The 19,383-nt window shown below is 34.8% G+C and overlaps 1 protein-coding gene and 1 long non-coding RNA gene across 3 annotated transcripts; one reads left to right on the plus strand and one right to left on the minus strand.

Annotated features, from left to right (window-relative positions):
* LOC109819522 lies at positions 1-14,248 on the plus strand. Of its 2 annotated transcripts, XR_002241549.1 has the most exons (4): positions 1-165; positions 6,260-6,301; positions 13,078-13,201; positions 13,950-14,248. It is a non-coding gene; the product is annotated as an uncharacterized LOC109819522 (long non-coding RNA). The 2 variants fall into 2 exon arrangements; XR_002241550.1 differs by lacking the exon at positions 13,078-13,201.
* Positions 18,236-19,182, minus strand: LOC109819521 (zinc finger protein 7-like). Its single transcript, XM_020385266.1, has one exon. It carries the CDS (start codon positions 19,047-19,049, stop codon positions 18,552-18,554), a length of 498 nt encoding a protein of 165 aa, XP_020240855.1. The 5' UTR covers positions 19,050-19,182; the 3' UTR covers positions 18,236-18,551.

A 19,383-nucleotide genomic window follows, 5' to 3' on the forward strand; every position in this document is an offset into this window, starting at 1 on the left:
TTGAGCCTTCGCTTTGGGCTGAAACGTAGAAACGCCCAAACCAAACGGTTTTGAGCGTGTTCGTTTCCTCCCTCTTCTACCGCCAACTGACCACCACATCCTCCTCGTCGCGATCGCCACTGGGATCGTCTCCATCGCGGTGGAAGTCATCGTAGTCCTCCAAAGGTATTCACATGTATTCTTCCTCCGCTCACTCCCTTCGAACTCTTCATACCGCAAAATTTGCCCTAAATTTTTTTGCTTTGACTTTTGCTCTAATTTGTGTCAATTTCACTTTTTTTTTTGCCTAGTTTTTTCCCCCTCCCCTCGCACCCTGCTCCATTTTGACAGAATTGTTTTGAATTTTTCTCTTTTTTTTTTAATTTTTTGTAGATACTCCTACAAATATTATTTGTGGGTAATTATGCATTGAATGTTATAAACTCACATGGTTTAATTTACCCTAATAAAAATTGTTTTTTCAAAGTAAATGAAGGCCAAAAAATGAAACTGGCCTTATATTAGAGTTCTTTTAAAATATTTGTGATAACCACAGACGATGGAAGCGAAGCTTCCAAATGGCGGCCGATGGCTAGTGGACGGGTGTATGGGTGGCGGTCAAGGGTGGAACTAATGGTAGTTGGTGGGTTGGTAGCATATGTAATATGTAATGAGCAAAAACTAACTTAAAATGGTGTGTATTTTCGGGGGGCGACACAATGGCATGGTGTTTTTTCAGAGAAGCACAATAAGAAAAATACCTTGGTTGCCAAACACAACCTTAAAAATCAATCCGAGTTTTTCGAGAATCAAACTGGATCTCTCTCGCGCTGAAATTTCAGGTGGAGAGCAAGAGCAGACCCCTCTCTAATTATCGTGGTGGATTGGCTCGTCGGTGTTGTAGAGGGTGTACAATCTCAGTTCAGAAACCCTCTATCTCTCTGTTCTTACTTGAGTAGCTAGGTTTCTTTCTTTGGTTCCCATCAATTGGACGAGATTCCAGCTTCTGGGTGTTTCTTCAATTCTTATGCCTTGTGATTTTTTGGCTCTTTTTTTTTTGTGATTTGAGATGGGTTTTGATTTTTACAATTGCTAATGAATAATTGCAGGAAACATGGGGCAATCAGCCCTCCAAATGTCAAAAATTCTGGGATATAGCACTCTTACACCAAAAAACAACAACAACAACAACAAAGCCTTTATCCCAAATGTTTGGGGTCAGCTATATAAATCCTATTCTTCCATTCCATTTGATTTTTCGCCATCTCTTTTGCTACGTTAACCATTGTCATATCCTTTTTAATTGCTTTTAACCAAGTTCTCTTAGATTTTGAGTTGGGAAATTTAGCCTATAGGTGTTTGTTGATTTAGATGTCTTGATTTCGAGATGGGAGACAAATACAATGAAGACTTCTTAGGTATTAGCTTCGATTTCAATCTCTTCTTTTTTGGCATTCCGTTAACTTGGGCTGGTGTCTTTTTTTTGGGATAAATTCTTTAACTTACCATGATGTATTTGCTGTTGAACAATGATAATTAATGATGCGAAATGAAACAGGGGGTCTATCAGAATCAGCGATTTAATTTGAACAATGCACCGTTTCGCCAAAAATCATGATCTTCAGTAGGAAATTAGTTAAAACAGTTAACATGACAGATGGATTTTAACAAGATTTGTAATAATAATCATGAACATTTCCAATCTCAATCGATATAATAGAAATATTAATTATCATTTTCGCAAGTTCTAAGATTAATATCAAAATTTAGCGGTCACATGTTCAGTACTCTCAACTCACATGTATAATTTGCGCAGTGAATATATGATAAGAATATAGAGATGAACTACTTATGTAATTAACTAATAAATTGCAATCAACAGAAAAATACTGAATTGAGAGAAACGAAACCTCAGTGGATTACTATTCAGAAATGTTGATAAAAATCCAAACAATCCAAAGCCCATTAACTACTATAGTGAAGCCCAAAGCCATCATATCAACAAGTCCACACATGTCACAAGTAGGCTCTGATCTCTCCTTGGTGAATGGCTTCCCAAATATTTATCCAGCTCAACTCCTGCAGAGATCTGGAAGGCTTTTGATCGGCGATAGGTAGTTTCGTAGAAACGGAGGAGAGAGTAAAGTAGCTCCTGCTGCGTTCAAAGGTGAGGGATCAGGGCGTGGGGACTGGACGACGGCGAGTGGAGGAGGTAAAGGTGGTTATGCTGTTATGGGGAGCGACGGGGAGAGAGATAGGGCTGCGGCTGAGTAGGAGGAGGAGGGGGAAGGACGTGGTTGTTGCTCGAAGGTGGGGAAGGCAAGGGCGGTGATTGATGGTGGTGGTTTGTGGCAGGGAAGAGAGGAAGTGGAGCCTGAGGTTGAAGAAAGATGAACAGGAGCGGGATTTGTAATTGATGTGGAGAGACAACGAAGGACTGGTTGCTGAAACAAAAGAAAACAACTGAACAGTGGTAGCCTAGGGTTTCACACCCTTCATGGTTTCACACCAATTGATTAAGCTAACACAATAATTCATTTCATTTTTCAAATTCATTTATTTTTAATAGTCTCATACAACCTTATTTATTAAAAAAAACTACGTGCACACAACGTGCAATAAAAATAGAAACAAACAACAATCCCTCAAATCACTCAACTAAAATTAAACTAAATTTCAAATTTTAAATTTCAAAATTCAAAATTTAAAAATACATCAACTAATCAATATTACCATTTCTTGTTCTTATTATTCTCCCCGGGTGGGAGAAAACTCGACTCCGTCGAGTTAGCTGTAGAAACTTGTCATCTTCAATATACTCTGTTTGTATCTTAATCTGCTGTCAGTTATTTTTCTGCATCTCAAATCATTAGCTAGATTGCATTGTAAATTCATCATCTTATCTAAATTCACTGCTGTATGGATGGATATATAGAAATGGGGTAAAGTAAAAGAACTCTCATAAATAATAGGTTAGGATCAGACTTATATCAGTGGACTGCCAATAACATTGTGAACTATTTAGTCACTCAATATTAAAAATAGAACTATGACCAAATCAATAAATGTTGTCATTAATTAGTTCAAGAGTTGGAAAAGCTCATAAATATCATGTCAAATCTTAAACAGCTATAAAGAAACTGTATTGGACAAGTCCAAATCATCTAAAATATCAGCATTAATAGTTTTAAATTATGTCCTAACTCCATATCATTCATTTCAGTTAACAATGTATTTATTCAAGTTAGATCACTGATTCCCTAATATATGATCAATGCAAATCAAAACAAAATGATGCAATCAACTCGAATGACTATATATGAAATGTAGACTCGAAAAATGCGGTCAATGGCAGATGTAACTCAACGAAGTATCTAACATGCATGACGTCCTCTATCAAATAAAAAAATTAGGTGCTCCTTTGTTAAAATACATAAAAATTTTCTTGTACTAACAATGATAGTGAGGAACATGCAAGCAAATGTATGACAGAGTGTTTTTGTGCGCTTAGTATGTGAGAAAAAAGAAATGAAAACACTCGTGCTCAAACTTGTATCCATAATCATTATAATTTCCCAAAATGGATTAGTGTATGTGTGAGTGATTGTTGGGACAATGCATGGTGGTGGGATATCTAATATGGTAGTTATTTCACTATGCTTAGTTTGGTATTCGACTTCCATACAGATGTTTGAGTGAATCGATTCAAGAGCCAAATCAGGAACGTGTTGTGTGTCATGTTTGTCCGGAAAGACTTCGTGGGGAATATCAACAACGTTTTCAATCACTGGAGTTGGTTCAGAAAGAGTTAGAATTTCAATTTCAAGAACAACTTCAGGGATAACATCAGTGGACTCCGTGATCAAAGAGGTAGCTTGGGAAAGAATCGGAGTTTTGTCATTGCATGAAATTTTAATTAACTCCACAATTGCAGGGGTAGTTTCAGAAGAAACGAAAGTGCATGGATTTTTAATTTTACTATCTTGGAATTCATTCGCAGAGTTAATTTATATCAAATCTACGACCTGATTAACGGTTTTCTCAAGAATAGATTTTGATTCTGTCATATGCGGCTTATTAATTTTAACTGGTGGAAGGTATTCCCTTTTTAGTTCGTCAGTTATTTCTTGCCAAGTTAAAATTGGTAACTCACCACTAATATACCTTAATGTTTCGAATTTGGACCAATATTAGTAGGCTAGTCCGGTGAGTTTCATTATCGCAAACTTGACTTTTCGTGGTTCTGTCATGGCATACCAGTCAAAGTATCGATCCATATTCTTCAGCCAATTCAAGAAAGTTTGTGGGTCGAACTTACCGTCAAAGGTTGATGGATCAGACACTGGTTGAGGTGGGGATCGATGAACGACGTACCCATGACCTTACGGTGGGTATCCATAGCCTTGACTTTGTGGCGACGGAGTTACAACACGCGCTCCTTCAAGCCTAGCAAATCTTTCGTTGGTTTCATTCTGGAAATTTGTTAAGCTCTGGGCTACAATACCTATTTGTCTTTTTACCTCATCGAATTTCTTAAGAAATTCAGAAGACATGCTGGACTCACTAACTGATTGACTTGACTCACCTAGGGTAGATCTGTGCGATTAGGCATGCACTAATAATTAACTGGGATGAGTGGGATGCACTGACAGCTAAATACGATTAAGCATAAAAATTTCCTAACCTAGAACCATGCTGTGATACCAAAAATAATACGAAACGGGGGAGGGAGTCCATCGGAATCAGCGATCTAAATCGAACAACGCACCGTTTCGCCAAAAATCATGATCTTCATTAGGAAATTAATTAAAACAGTTAACATGACAGATGGATTTTAACAAGATTTGCAATAATAATCATGAACAATTTCAATCTCAATCAATATAATAGCAATATTAATTATCATTTTCGTAAGTTCTAAGATCAATATCAAAATTTAGCAGTCACATGTTCAGTACTCTCAACTCACATGTATAATTTGCGCAGTGAATATATGATAAGAATGTAGAGATGAACTACTCATGTAATTAACTAATAAATTGCAATCAACAGAAAAATACTGAGTTGAGAGAAACGAAACCTCAGTGGATTACTATTCAGAAATGTTGATAAAAATCTAAACAATCCAAAGCCTATTAACTACTGTAGTGAAACCCAAAGCCATCGTATCAACAAGTCCACACATGTCACGAGTAGGCTCTGATCTCTCCTTGGTGAATGGCTTCCCAAATATTTATCCAGCTCAACTCCTGCAGAGATCTGGAAGGCTTCTGATCGGCGACAAGTAGTTTCATGGAAACGGAGGAGAGAGTAAATCAACTCCTGCTGCGTTCAAAGGTGAGGGATCAGGGCGTGGGGATTGGGCGACGGCGAGTGGAGGAGGTAAAGGCGGCTATGCTGTTGTGGGGAGCGACGGGGAGAGAGATAGGACTGCGGCTGAGTAGGAGGAGGAGGGGGAAGGACGTGGTTGTTGCTCGAAGGTAGGGAAGGCAAGGGCGGTGATTGATGGTGGTGGTTTGTGGCAAGGAAGAAAGGAAGTGGAGCCTGAGGTTGAAGAAAGGTGAACAGGAGCGGGATTTGTAATTGATGTGGAGAGACAACGAAGGACTGGTTGCTGAAACAAAAGAAAACTGAACAGGAGCGGGATTTGTAATTGATGTGGAGAGACAACGAAGGACTGGTTGCTGAAACAAAAGAAAACAACTGAACAGTGGTAGCCTAAATTGATGTGGAGAGACAACGAAGGACTGGTTGCTGAAACAAAAGAAAACAACTGAACAGTGGTAGCCTAAGGTTTCACACCCTGTATGGTTTCACACCAATTGATTAAGCTAACACAATAATTCATTTTATTTTTCAAATTCATTCATTTTCAATAGTCTCATACAACCTTATTTATTAAAAAAACTACGTGCACACAACGTGCGATAAAAATAGAAACAAACAACAATCCCTCAAATCAATCAACTAAAATTAAACTAAATTTTAAATTTCAAATTTTAAATTTTAAATTTCAAAATTCAAAATTTAAAAATATATCAAATAATCAAATATTGTCATTTCTTGTCCTTATTAATTAAGCTACTACATTCACACTAACCCGACACTAACTAATCCCACAATATAAGAGAGAAAAGTGTGGGGTCCATCCTCCTAACTTTTTTCAAAATTGATGACACGTCAAAGGAGCACACATTTCTCTCTCTTGTAGTCCTTGTAGTGTGGAACTGGTGTAGAAGAGAGTAGTCTAGTTAACATTATGTTTTGCGCTTCATTTCAGGGGGTTCATAAAGGCTGGTCAAGAATCAAGATAATACCAAAAGTAAGTTACAGGAAATTTTAAGCAAGGATATTTGATTTTATATGAGATAGTTTACTCTTGTACGCTTGAACTGACAGTGGATGATATGATTACTATAATACCTGGATCTATATTGGAGTTCCTGGGCAACTACCCAGCTGAGCTGAGTTTTGTGGACTACAGTTGCATTTGGTTCTTGCCATCGGTTATTGCTGCCTCTGCTGTTTTTGTTGCAAGATTTTTCATTAACTTAAAAACCATCGTTGGATAACAACTGAACTATGGCTTGCTAATTACTGATAAATTGTCATTACACCTTTATATGGTGTTGAATTGTGCCATAGGTCTCAGAGAAATGCTACAAATTGAGACAGATTATGGTTTGTTTGAGCTAAAGGATTGCATTCATAACATACATGACCTGCAGTTGAATAGGAAAAGGTCCCGTTCACCTGCCATTGGAATATATCATGACCTATGTTACCCGGGTACTTCAATCATGAAGCCGTACCCGTACCCGACACGTACCCAACACTTATCCCTACTCAAACTTCATAGACACTCCTTGGATGTATGCATAATTGCATACATTTACCAAGACATGTACTCAATTATAGGATATATGTTTTAATTTAAAATACTAGTCATACACTTCTTGGACCTATATCCTACACTTCATGACCATTTTCTAAAACTCTTTAGACATACGTCCGGTTGTTTCAGCCTATATTCAAGTTAAAAACTATGATTTAAAATGGTGGTTTGAGTGTCTAGTTAAAGAACTAGCAGTTTCTAATTTATAATAATTAATATGATAGAAGATAAAAGATAAAAGAAACTTAAAAATATGATACAAAATTAATTTCAAATAGCAAATGAATTGAAAAATACTAATAATCTCATTATATATATATATGGGAGAAGTGTTCCTAAGGTGACACATTAGATAATCATCTAAGGACGCGGTCTAAAATCACATGATTGAGTTACATTGTGGATGATCCGCTCCGTAGAACTTGATCTTTATATTCTAAAACCCTAACACACCAAGTTTGTGGTGAACCCGTCGTCGTTTGACCCTTTATCCACTCGTATCAATTTTAACGGTTTCGAATGAATAGAACTTTTCACATGGCTCGACGGAGGGTCAAACGACGATGGGTTCACCCCAAACTTGGTGTGTTGGGATTTTAGAATATGTAAATCAAGTTCAACGGAGCGGATCATCTACAATGTAGTTCAATCATGTGATTTTAGACTGCGTCCTTAGATGATTATCTAAGGCGTCTCCTTAGGAACACTTCTCCATATAATATATAATTATATATATTATAATATAATTATATATATATATATAATATATATATATATAGTAAAAACTGCTGCAAGTTAAAGTGGATAGGAATAGATGTGTTCCACCACAAGTTTATTAAACCAATCATATTGCCTAGGGATCCTCTGTATTATATAATAAAGTGTTTATTATTTAATAAATGTATATTTGGTGGACACAACTTTTTATTAGGAGTTTCTATATATATTATATTTATATTTTTTATTTTATTATATTAGGGCAGAGTATTATTATATACCTAGGAACTAAAAACCAATCCTAACCCTCCAATCTATCTAATCCAATGGCCTACATTTTAATGGCAGAATTGTAAATATAGACATATTTAATACACATCAGCTGTAAAAAAGGGTAAAATTGGAACAATTCACTACATTAATGGTGGCTGGCAACATTGGAAACAATTCACTACATTAATTGGAACAATTCACTACATTAATCCAACACGTCCTTTAATACTCTCTTTTACAGCACGTCCTTTAATACAACACGTCATTTAATACTCTCTGTAACTCATTTCCATCTTCTATCAAGATTTGATCTTCCATCTTCGCATGAAGAACACAACAATAATTCATTAAAAATCATCCTAACCATCCAAGTTTTCGCTGTAGTGAATCTGGATTCACTCCATTGAATCTGGATTATATTGAAGCTCGATTCATTGGAGTGACTCCAGATTCACTGAATTGAATCCAGATTCAGTGGACTGAACTCGTTATCAAACAATAGCAAATCTGTAAAAATAAAAAATAAAAAGAATAAGAAACTTATGGTAAAAAACAAGCTATAAAATTTTAAGCCATGATAAGATTTCACATTTTACAGCAAAAAGTTACGATTTTTATGGTAAAAAACAAACACCTCACATAACTGAATCTGGATTCACTGTAGTGAATCTGGATTCACTGTAGTGAATCTGGATTCACTGTAGTGAATATGGATTCACTGTAGTGAATCTAGATTCACTCATGCGTTTATTTCTTCGAACTTACAGCACATGCATTTATTTCTTCAACAATTCAATAAAAACCATCCTAACCATCCAAGCTTTCGCTGGAGTGAATCTGGATTCACTCCAGTGAATCTGGATTATATTGAAGAATAAGAAACTTATGGTAAAAAACAAGCTATAAATTTTTAAACAAAAAGAATAAGAAACTTATGGTAGAAAACAAGCTATAAAATTTTAAACCATGAAAAGATTTCACCTTTTACAGCAAAAAATTTCTTCGAACTTACAGCACATGCATTTATTTCTTCAACAATTCATTAAAAACCATCCTAACCATCCAAGCTTTCGCTGGAATGAATCTGGATTCACTCCAGTGAATCTGGATTCACTCCAGTGAATCTGGATTATATTGAAGAATAAGAAACTTATGGTAAAAAATAAGCTATAAATTTTTAAACAAAAAGAATAAGAAACTTATGGTAGAAAACAAGCTATAAAATTTTTAACCATAAAAAGATTCCACCTTTTACAGCAAAAAATTACGATTTTTATGGTAAAAAACAAACACCTCACATACTGAATCTGGATTCACCGCTGTGAATCTGGATTCACTGCAGTGAATCTAGATTCACTTATGCGTGTCTTCGTTTTTCAACTGGTTTCTTTAAAAAACAAAAAACTTTTCAGACTAAAAGGTGAAATATTTCACCTTTTACAACAAAAAGCTACGATCTTTAAGGTTAAAACTAAAACTTTTAGACGAAAAATCAAACAAATTTTATAAACTTACCATTAAAGCGTCAAAATAATTTAACAGCCCACTGAATCATGAAGACGAAGGTTGAAGAAGACCGTGAAGACGAAGCGTCAAAATAATTTCATAAACCATGAAGACGAAGGTTGAAGAAGAGAGAGGATAAGGAGATGTTGAAGACAGAGAGAGTTGCTGTGATTTTGGAGAGAGAGAGGTCCCTCTACCTTACATTTCACAAATTTGTTGTGTCCCGCACCCGTATCAGTACCCGTACCCGTTTCCATGCAACTTAGATCATGATAAATAAGATGGTGTGATTCTTTTTCAATATGTTCTATCTGATGATTTGAAAAGTCAGTGCACTTGGCTGAACTGTGGTTGGTTGCTTGTTACAGTTCAAGTGTGTCTCCTCATGCTTCCTCTTTTAGAAATTCCAACATTCTACTTTCAAGGTTTCTAAGGATTTTAAGTATTAGAATTTTGTTACAGTGTGCCTTGTGATCTGGTTCGTATTGAAAGGGTCACCTCGATCTCAAATGACAAATCTAGGGTTGTGGAGATTATCTTCCTTTTTTTGTTAGACATGGGATCTTAGATCCTTTTAATAAAGTTACCAACTGATATTGCCAGAGATCACACCCCACTAATTTGCAAGGACACTAGAAGGTTGACCATGCTATAAACCGACACAACCAGTTATATATCTTTTTATTTTTTTGAAGCTAAGATCATTGTTCTAAGATCAACTTCTGGATGCTCACTTGCATATATATTCAGTAAAAGGGAAATGATTTCAAATTCTCAACACATACTTTTCCAAGTGTAAAGTGATCGGAAGTACCAATTGACTTTAAGTTGCAAATGCTGAAAGAAATTGGTGTTCTCAATCATGGAATTTAATCACATTCGCTAGCAAGAGTTTCCAGAAAGATATATGGATGCAATGGCTTTTGATTGCTTCAATTTAGTTGAATGAACTTGCATATTTTCAACAGACAATACAGAATGCTATTATCATGCGAAAAAGGTGAAATGTATCCATTTATAATGACTAGTCTTCAGACAACACAAATTAGCAATATCAGAAAACATTTTTCCTTATATAGCATTAGTGGATGAGGATTTAGTGGCTACGTTGCACACAAATTTGATATTGATGTCTTAATTTGGTTGCTCCTTTGTCAAAGCTTTTGGGAAAATAAGAAATGAAATGAAAATGAAATAAGGGGTTGGAGTTGTCTAGCTACTATATGCAATAAATTGATAGATTTCTGTTTAGAAGAGCTTGTTCTTGATGATCATCAGGAGCAACAAAATCAGGTTGCTTGGATTTAACAACAGTCAAAGTTTGAGCTACAAGATAGTGATAGCTGTTTATATCCGGAAATTGGAGGCTAGGATCTGATGTTTATTTCAAGGTTGTATTTCTATTCTGTTAGATCAAGAGGCTGCTGGGGACAAACTGAGCAACCTTGACTGCATGAGAGCTCCACTTACACTTTTTCTGGTAGCTAGAGACAGGTGTTGCCACCTTTTCTTCTTCGTTTATAGTTTTTAGATATTCTATTATGATAAGAAAAATATTTGGTCAAGTGGAAAAGTTTGATTATATACAAAATTTCAGGAAATAAGTTGTCGCTTTTGCAGTTCCTGTTCTAGAATTGGCTTTGGTCTCCATGACTAATCCCAAAAAGTACCAGATTTAATTAGTTTATATTGAGTTGCACTCTCAGTGCTCAGTAATCCACTGCAGAGTCTCCATATTACCATCCTTTAGTTAGATGAATGCATATGCGGTCAGTTGAAATGAAGTATTTTGAGATCTCATTATTCAATTATTTTGAAATACTCAAATGACAAGGAATTAGTTTTATTAGCATTCAATATAAGTTAATTTCCAAAAACAAAAGATGAAATTTTACGATCAAACTACCGATTGGTCTATACATCTCTGAGCCGCAAATAATTTTTTTTAACTGAAAACTCGGCCTTCATAGTCCTTATGAAAAACCTAAGGGTTAATTGCACTTAGGCTCCCAGTAGTATTACATTGTGCCACTTATTACCCTTTAAATTTGATAATTTTTTGCCCTTTTACTCTCAGAAACGCCTGCTTTTATTTTTGTAGATAGACCTCCTGAGGGCAAACTTAGGGGGTAATAAGTGGCACAACACGATATTACAAAGGTCTACATGCAATTAACCTTTAGAAACCTCTCATTTATATTTATATTTATATTTATATATTGAATCTTATATATATACATATAATATATATATATACATATAATATATATATATATATATATATATATATATATATATATATATATATATATATATATATATATATATATATATATATATATATATATATATATATATATATATATATATATATATATATATATATATATATATATATTATAAGATTAAATATATATAAGATTCAAAGGTTTTGATATTAGACCATCAGTGACCTAATATCTCATAAAAGGCATGGATATTACCAAAGATAAAAGAAATCTTGTTCTTCTAAAAGACAAGGGATATGCACACAATATTAAATGTGTGATATGAAACAGCATACAATATGAGGAATAGTTGTATAAACAATTTTTCCTCACCTTGAAAGAAAACATGAACATATGTGAAAAAATAATAATAAAAGGCATTCACTACGAAGTTCAATAAGTTAACAGAGGTTACTAGACAAAAAAAATTAGGGTCAGCTGGACGAAATTTTAGTTTTCATATCATTTATGAAAAAAACAAAATCCATATTGTGTTGATTTATTAATTTAAATATATATATAGGGAGAGAGAGAGAGAGAGAGAGAGAAGAATGAATATGCTTGGTACCAAGTATATGCTAATATATGTATGTATGTGTGTGTGTGTATATATATATATATATATATATATATAAGATTCAATATATATAAGATTCAAAGGTTTTGATATTAGACCATCAGTGACCTAATATCTCATAAAAGGCATGGATATTACCAAAGATAAAAGAAATCTTGTTCTTCTAAAAGACAAGGGATATGCACACAATATTAAATGTGTGATATGAAACAGCATACAATATGAGGAATAGTTGTATAAACAATTTTTCCTCACCTTGAAAGAAAACATGAACATATGTGAAAAAATAATAATAAAAGGCATTCACTACGAAGTTCAATAAGTTAACAGAGGTTACTAGACAAAAAAAATTAGGGTCAGCTGGACCAGGAGAAAGAGGGAGCAGATATAAACTTGAGACCGGGACACGATTAATCATATATTTATCAAGAAATGAATATCTTTTAAACCTTAGTTCTGTTCTAGGCTTTACATATATGAGAATGGAGAATGTATATCAAGTAGCTGACTTACCAACAAATATCATCAGCTAAAGATGACCAAATTTAGCTAACCAACAAATAAAAACAGACTTTAAACGAATATAACTAGTTTCAAATCCTAGGAGTTCAAAAACTAATTCCAAATCCTATTAAAGTTAACCAATGTCTAAACTGATCAAAACAAGCTATAAAATCTAAAATCATATTAGCTTCACTAAGTTATACTTGATGTATAAATATAAGTAAAACATTATCCTATACATGTATATTAAATATAACGTGTGAGAAATGCATAACATGTGGTTTAATAAGTATCATAAAATAGAGGTTTTGTTATAAAATTGTGAACATGTTTGAGAAGTGTTTAATATGTTGTCTTAGGAGTTTCCAAGAAAGGTGGATATCCGACAAGGATGTTGACTTCATGATAGAAGAATTTCTCTTACCTTGCTGAAGAAGTTGTTAAAAGCTCGTACGGAAAATGTGTTGGAAACTTTTTTTCAAGGTATCATGGTGGCCTTGTTGGATTGTTTGCTTACATCCGTATACCATGACTATTTCAGATGAACACTTATTGTATCATTATGACCAATATATCTGTTTTTTGCTTACATTATTTGTAAAAGTTCCAAGGTTTTGCAATGCTGCTAGTAGAAAAGGTGTGGGAAACAATATTACAAATATATTAATGAAAGGTGCTATCAATTCTCATCAGACATCATCATATGTTGGAAACTACACTCATCAAAGAAATGCAGGCATCATCCTATTAAGAACTTAGAATTATCACATCCATTCACAGTTTTATTTGTCAGCATAGTGTAATTGAATTGCCATCTACATTGGATATTAAGTTGACAAGTCCGGCTTGAGTTGGCTGGAGAAAGTTACTTCAGGTGTTCTCTGTGCGTTCAGTCTCAAGTGTGAATTTAATCTAACAAAATATGAGGTTAGGATTTAGTACCACAGTAGAAAAAAGGGTTACATGGATAAGCACATTTGGACTTATGACTCAAATAGATTTAACTGTTTTTAATCTATGTGAATGCCAGAGGATTAGTCAAATCCATCTATGTTTTGTGGCCTTTGCATTCCTAAGAGCGTATGATTACAAACCTTAAGAATAAGACTATTAACCATCATTTTAAATAAAGGAAGATCACTGTACTATTGCAGTATTGCGTTGCTACGCATAGCTACAATCATGTATTTATTTTGACATCAAAATAATAGCTGCCACTATTCTTTTGTAGATGCTGTGATGCTAGTTTGTTAAGCGAATTATATTCTGATGTAGAAGCCTTGTGGATTGTACATAATGGACGATAGGTGACGTTCTACGGTGTCAAGTGAGCTACATTTGAAGTTCATATGTAATGGACATGTATTCTTCTTTTAATAAACATGTAGCAGACAAATATTCTTGATTGAATAATAGGGTCTCTTATATTCTGATTTTGACATAGCAGCAACACCTTGGGATGGCTCCTCCATTGTTTACTCTAATATTTATTTTTTACTGCATATCCCAATCTAAGATAAAAGAGGATGGTTGCGTCAGGTAATCAACAACCAGGATAAATGTTATTTGCATCTAGATGATATGAATTTACAAGCAAAGAGGACTACAAGTAGACCTAGAAAAGAATTTGGTTGGAACCAATCAACGAAATAAGGGGTAGATGACCCACAAGAGAACTGAATGGAAGGATTTTCATGTAGCTGACCCCGAGATTCGGGATAAAGGCTTTGTTGTTGTAGCAAAATCTTTTGACATGTCTCATTTTATACAATATTTGAAGGATTGGTGTATTTGCATAGTTTTAACACACTGAAAATGGTTGTGGACATTTTAATTGTTAATTTTAGCTTCTTTACCCTCTTCACTGTAACTTTTTCTTATGAAATTTATAGTATTTCTCTGCTCCTGCTATTGAATTCTCTAACTTCTTCTAAATTGCTTGTTGTGAAATTATTATTAATGGCACAGAACATCTTATTGCCTTAATGTAGGTTTTTATGTATCATTTTAGCTTCAAATAAGATTTTGGAAAGACTTGTGGATCAGCTGGAGTAAATTAGGATATCTTCAATATCTTATCCTAATCCTTATTTTCAGTCTAGGAACCATGAAGCTTTGGTGAATTCTCAAGAAGAACGGAAACAGGGATATCTTATTTATTGTCCTAAATAAAGAATGCCTTTTGGATAGGAATCATTATTTTAAATATCTTAGATATAGCTAATATATCGGCCGATATATCTTTTTATAAGGCTCGTCACAAACGATATGGTTTGAATACCCATTACCACCTTTTGGCAATTTTTTGGGCGATAATGATTTTAACAAAAATTTCCAAACCTACGAAGGTTTTTAGCAAATTATAGTAGGTTCGTTTCCCTAAAAAGTTTCTACAATTGGTTAGTGATTCATTATTTACATTTCTATATGCTTAGATATGATTAAGTGTGTTTAGATCACATTTATGACATTATATTATAGGGTTATTTCAATATTAGCCCCTCAAATCTTTCTCATATTTCCAAATTAGACCCCCAAATCATTGAAGTTCCTTTTTGGTGCCTCAAATCATCCAAGTTCTTACAACTAGGTCCCTCTGTGTGATTTAACATGTATTTGCTTAACTGGAGATGTGTTAGGTATTTACCCCTACATTCTAATTACTAAAATGTTGTTAGATGTATTTTCCCCACAAAATCCTCATTTCCCTCCCCTTCTATTCAATGTTTTGGTGATCGAAAAGGGAAATAAGAATTCCCTACATACCTCCTCATTTCCCCTACTGACCTCTTCCCCAAGTGATTGGAAGTTTTTCCTTTTAGCATTTTTCTTCATAATCTCATAGTTTTGTGAAAGATTGACAGTTCTTAAAGAAATTAACTTAGAGCTAAACAGAAGAAACAAAAGTTATCTAATTGAAGTATATGCAAACTAAATTCTCTTTATTTTTGTGCTTCATTGCTTTATGATTATTGTATTTTGGATAATTATGGTTGACAGATGATGTTATCACTTATTTTGGATTCACTGTTAATTTTTACTTGTATCTTATGCATCTTTTGTGATTCAATCTACATCTAGATGGATTGTTTAAAGGTCTCTTTTGGGGATTTTGTAGGATTGAGATGGGATATAGCCATTCAAAATGGGTTAGGGGAGAAGAGAGAACCACTGGAGAAGAAGGTGCAAATGGGTTTGGATTTTAATTTTAAAAACGGGTCTAATCTAGTCCAGACGGGTTAGATGTCATATGGATTTGTTTTAGATTGTTAGGTACTGGGCATAATGCGAAATCCACATTCTAAAGTTAGTTTTAAGGAAATATTGCTTTAGATCTAACTGTTGTTAACAAGAGGGATCTAATTGTAAGAATTGGATGATTTGAGGGACTTAATAGGAATTTCTGTGATTTGGGAGACTAATCTGGAAATATTGAAGATTTGAGGGATTAATATTGAAATAACTCCATATTATATATGCACATCATCTGATATGGCACTCTAATATTTACTGCATATTCCGAATATTTCCCCAACATTCATAATCTGAAATGGATTTTGGTCGTCCAATATTTTTCCGATATGTGATATTTTAAACCTTGGTGGGAATTATATAAGCTCTTCTCCACGCTTCAAAGGACACCAACTGAATGAGATACAGATAGTAGAATATAGACATGACAAGCTTCAGGGTCTTTTTATGTGCGGTCTTGTCATGATTGTCTTTTGGAGGCAGTTGTGCCCTGTTGCAGAACTAATCTTGAGGTTCTATTATCTTCCTAAAATTAAGATGTATATGTGGCTAGTTCTGAAGGAGAGGTTACTTATAATGGCTTCTCCTGTAAGAAAGGAAATCTGACATATAAGGGCTAGGGATGTGATTTTGTGACGGGATATCAGAGATCATTCTCCATCTTTTTCTCAATTATAGACCCATTAAAGGTATCCTGCATAAGAAGCTATTGAAGTTAATATCAATGCTGAACAAAGCGTTTAAATAAAAGCATGCCACAGGGGAGAATGAGATTGCTTATGATGCCGCTTTTTCTGTAATAGGCGCAAAAGAATGGAAGAATATCTTGCGAGTATTTATTTTCTGATTCTGCAGTGATATATGTATGTTCATTGCTTGGTTTCCTTGTGGTCAGGTGATCAGTTAGGTAAAACTAACACAATGAGGAACTTGAACCGGTGCTGTCGATTGGCATTTATATTCTTGTTCCTAATTCCATGTTGAACATTACTTCATAATAGGTTTGCAACTAACTTTTTTTCAAACTTTATCAAATAACTTTGGGCTGGGTTCAAGGAGAGAACTATTTCTTTCTAAAACCTTTTGGTGTAAATATGAAAGCTTGTACATAAGGATTAAGTAGATTCGTGCCACAGTTCAAAGTGTAGCGTAATGAGAAAGGCAAGTATCACGCATTTGGGAATGGTAGATGGATTTTGGCATGAACTTAATCATGTTTAATGGCTTTTGGCTATTGAGACCTAGCTTAGCGTACGTAAGGATAAGTAGATGCCACGGGTCAATCTGTTGTGTGATGAGAAAGTATAGCACACATTTAGGGATGATAATGTTTTTTGGCATAAACTCAATCGTGTTAAGAGTTTGTTTTTTTTGGCCATTGAGACCAAGCTCAATGTAAAGTGGGGATTGGGTAATTGGAAATCCTAGGCTCAGGACCAGGCTACACCCTCGGAAAAAAAATCTTTTGGTATAAAGAAGGTTTTAGATATTCCAAGCAGTGCTACTATGAGCACTTGCTGTTTAGGATAAGCATAACAAAATACAACCTGCCTCAATTATTTGTGGTTGGTCTTAAGAATAGTCATTTTTCAGAAATTGTTTTTCAACAATTCTATGTACTATGCCATCAACATATGTCAAAAGAAGCTTGTTCAGTGCATCTTGACAACTTTAGTCCATACAAACTTTGGTTCCATCCTTAGGTCTTTTTTCCTACCTTAAATAAACTACCCCCACCCCCTCCCCAATTAGCACGTAAACACACAAAAGAGGATACTCAAACAGAATTCAGAGCATTCGGTGTGGGAAATTATTTCAACAGCCTTCTTTAACTGTTTAAACAAAATCAATTCACTATGAGCACTGGGAGATCACTTTTCTTTTTGTAGCAAGCCAGAAAAAATTCTCGTTCTTTTCTTTAAAGGGCTATCACCTAGTGAAATATATATTTTTTGTGGCCGTTGATCTTGTGAATGTACAGATAATAGTTGTTTGAATCACAACTATGCAGCTTGTTGAAAACGTAGTGATGAGCATGTTTCGTTCTTTCTTTCTTTGTGTCCTCCCCTGGATTACATTTGATGATTGTTCTTAATTATTGTAACCTTCCTCCACTTGATATCTGAAACCTGTTAACGTGACACCTTATTGATTCATTTGATCTTGATAGGTGAATTAACTTAGTAAGTTTCCTATGATGTTAATCTACCATGATTGTTGTTATGTATTATAAAGATTATGATAGCATCATTCGAGAAAGAGAAAGAACGTATAAGGACATCTTAATTGTGAAGCTATTTACAATTTATGGAAGTAATTGCGACGTAGATAATTATTTAAATACAAGTCTTACGACACTTTTGAAATTGGAAAGATAAAGGAATAACCTGCAGAGCTTCTATGTTCCACAATATTCGCAAAAAACACTTTACAGCTTATTGGTTTTGCTGTATCATGACAAATTTCATTTCACGAAATCTTGAACTTTTGTTGGATTGCAGTCTAACTCGGTCGGCTAATAAGATAATTGATGATCAGAGCTAGGGGAGCAAAAATGTGTTGTAAAGGATGAAGAAATAGATCAAAGCCGGAGATTCAAATCAAGATTTTGTACTTCTGATGGTTGTTTTGGCTGCTGAGGATTATCTGTGAAACTTCTAGACCATCTCATATCCATTGCTTCATCAGGAGAGAATGGTGTCCATGTCATCTTAGCAGTAGAAGAGATGTCGTTGAATCTTGCAACCATGGCCATATTCCCTCCATCTCTCTGCGGCTTTTGAACAACCGAATGAGGATTAACTCGTAATGAATGGAGGAAAGGAGCATTTAATGGCAAACCCATCACCATCCTCTGGGCCTGGTTAGCTCTCCGAGCTGCCCCCCTCTCTCTTTTGTGTGCATTCTGATGCCCTCCTAATGCCTGAGAACTAAAGAATTTCCTCATGCAGAAATTGCACGAGAACACTTTGTGAGAAGTCGATCCAGATTGTGAGCTTGAAGAGCTTCCGGCTGAATCAGTATTCACGCTGAGGGTCAGGTTCAACCAGGTTCCTGAATTTGGCTTATCTTCTTGCATTTTTTTATCAACGTGAAGGGAGTTATTTGAAGAGGGGAAGCTATAGGAATTAAGCCACAGACCTTGATGGGTGGTGGTGGTTTGTTTCCCTTTAAAAGGAGGAGAACTAGTTTGGAAGTGGGAATAGATGCTTAGTTAGAGCCAATGAGGAGCAAAAGAAGTGAGGTTGGATATTTCTTTTTTATCTGGTTATCCATTTAATTCCTTTTAGCTAGAGGCCCACACCATTGTGGTGCTTGTAAATTCGAGAGACAATGACAGTGTCATGTTTTACTGTTGCTCATATCAATCTTCAGATTCTCTTCATATCTTTTCCCCCATCTGGTCACACCAA

This window comes from Asparagus officinalis, chromosome 8 (assembly GCF_001876935.1).
Source record: "Asparagus officinalis chromosome 8, Aspof.V1, whole genome shotgun sequence".
NCBI lineage: Eukaryota > Viridiplantae > Streptophyta > Magnoliopsida > Asparagales > Asparagaceae > Asparagus > Asparagus officinalis.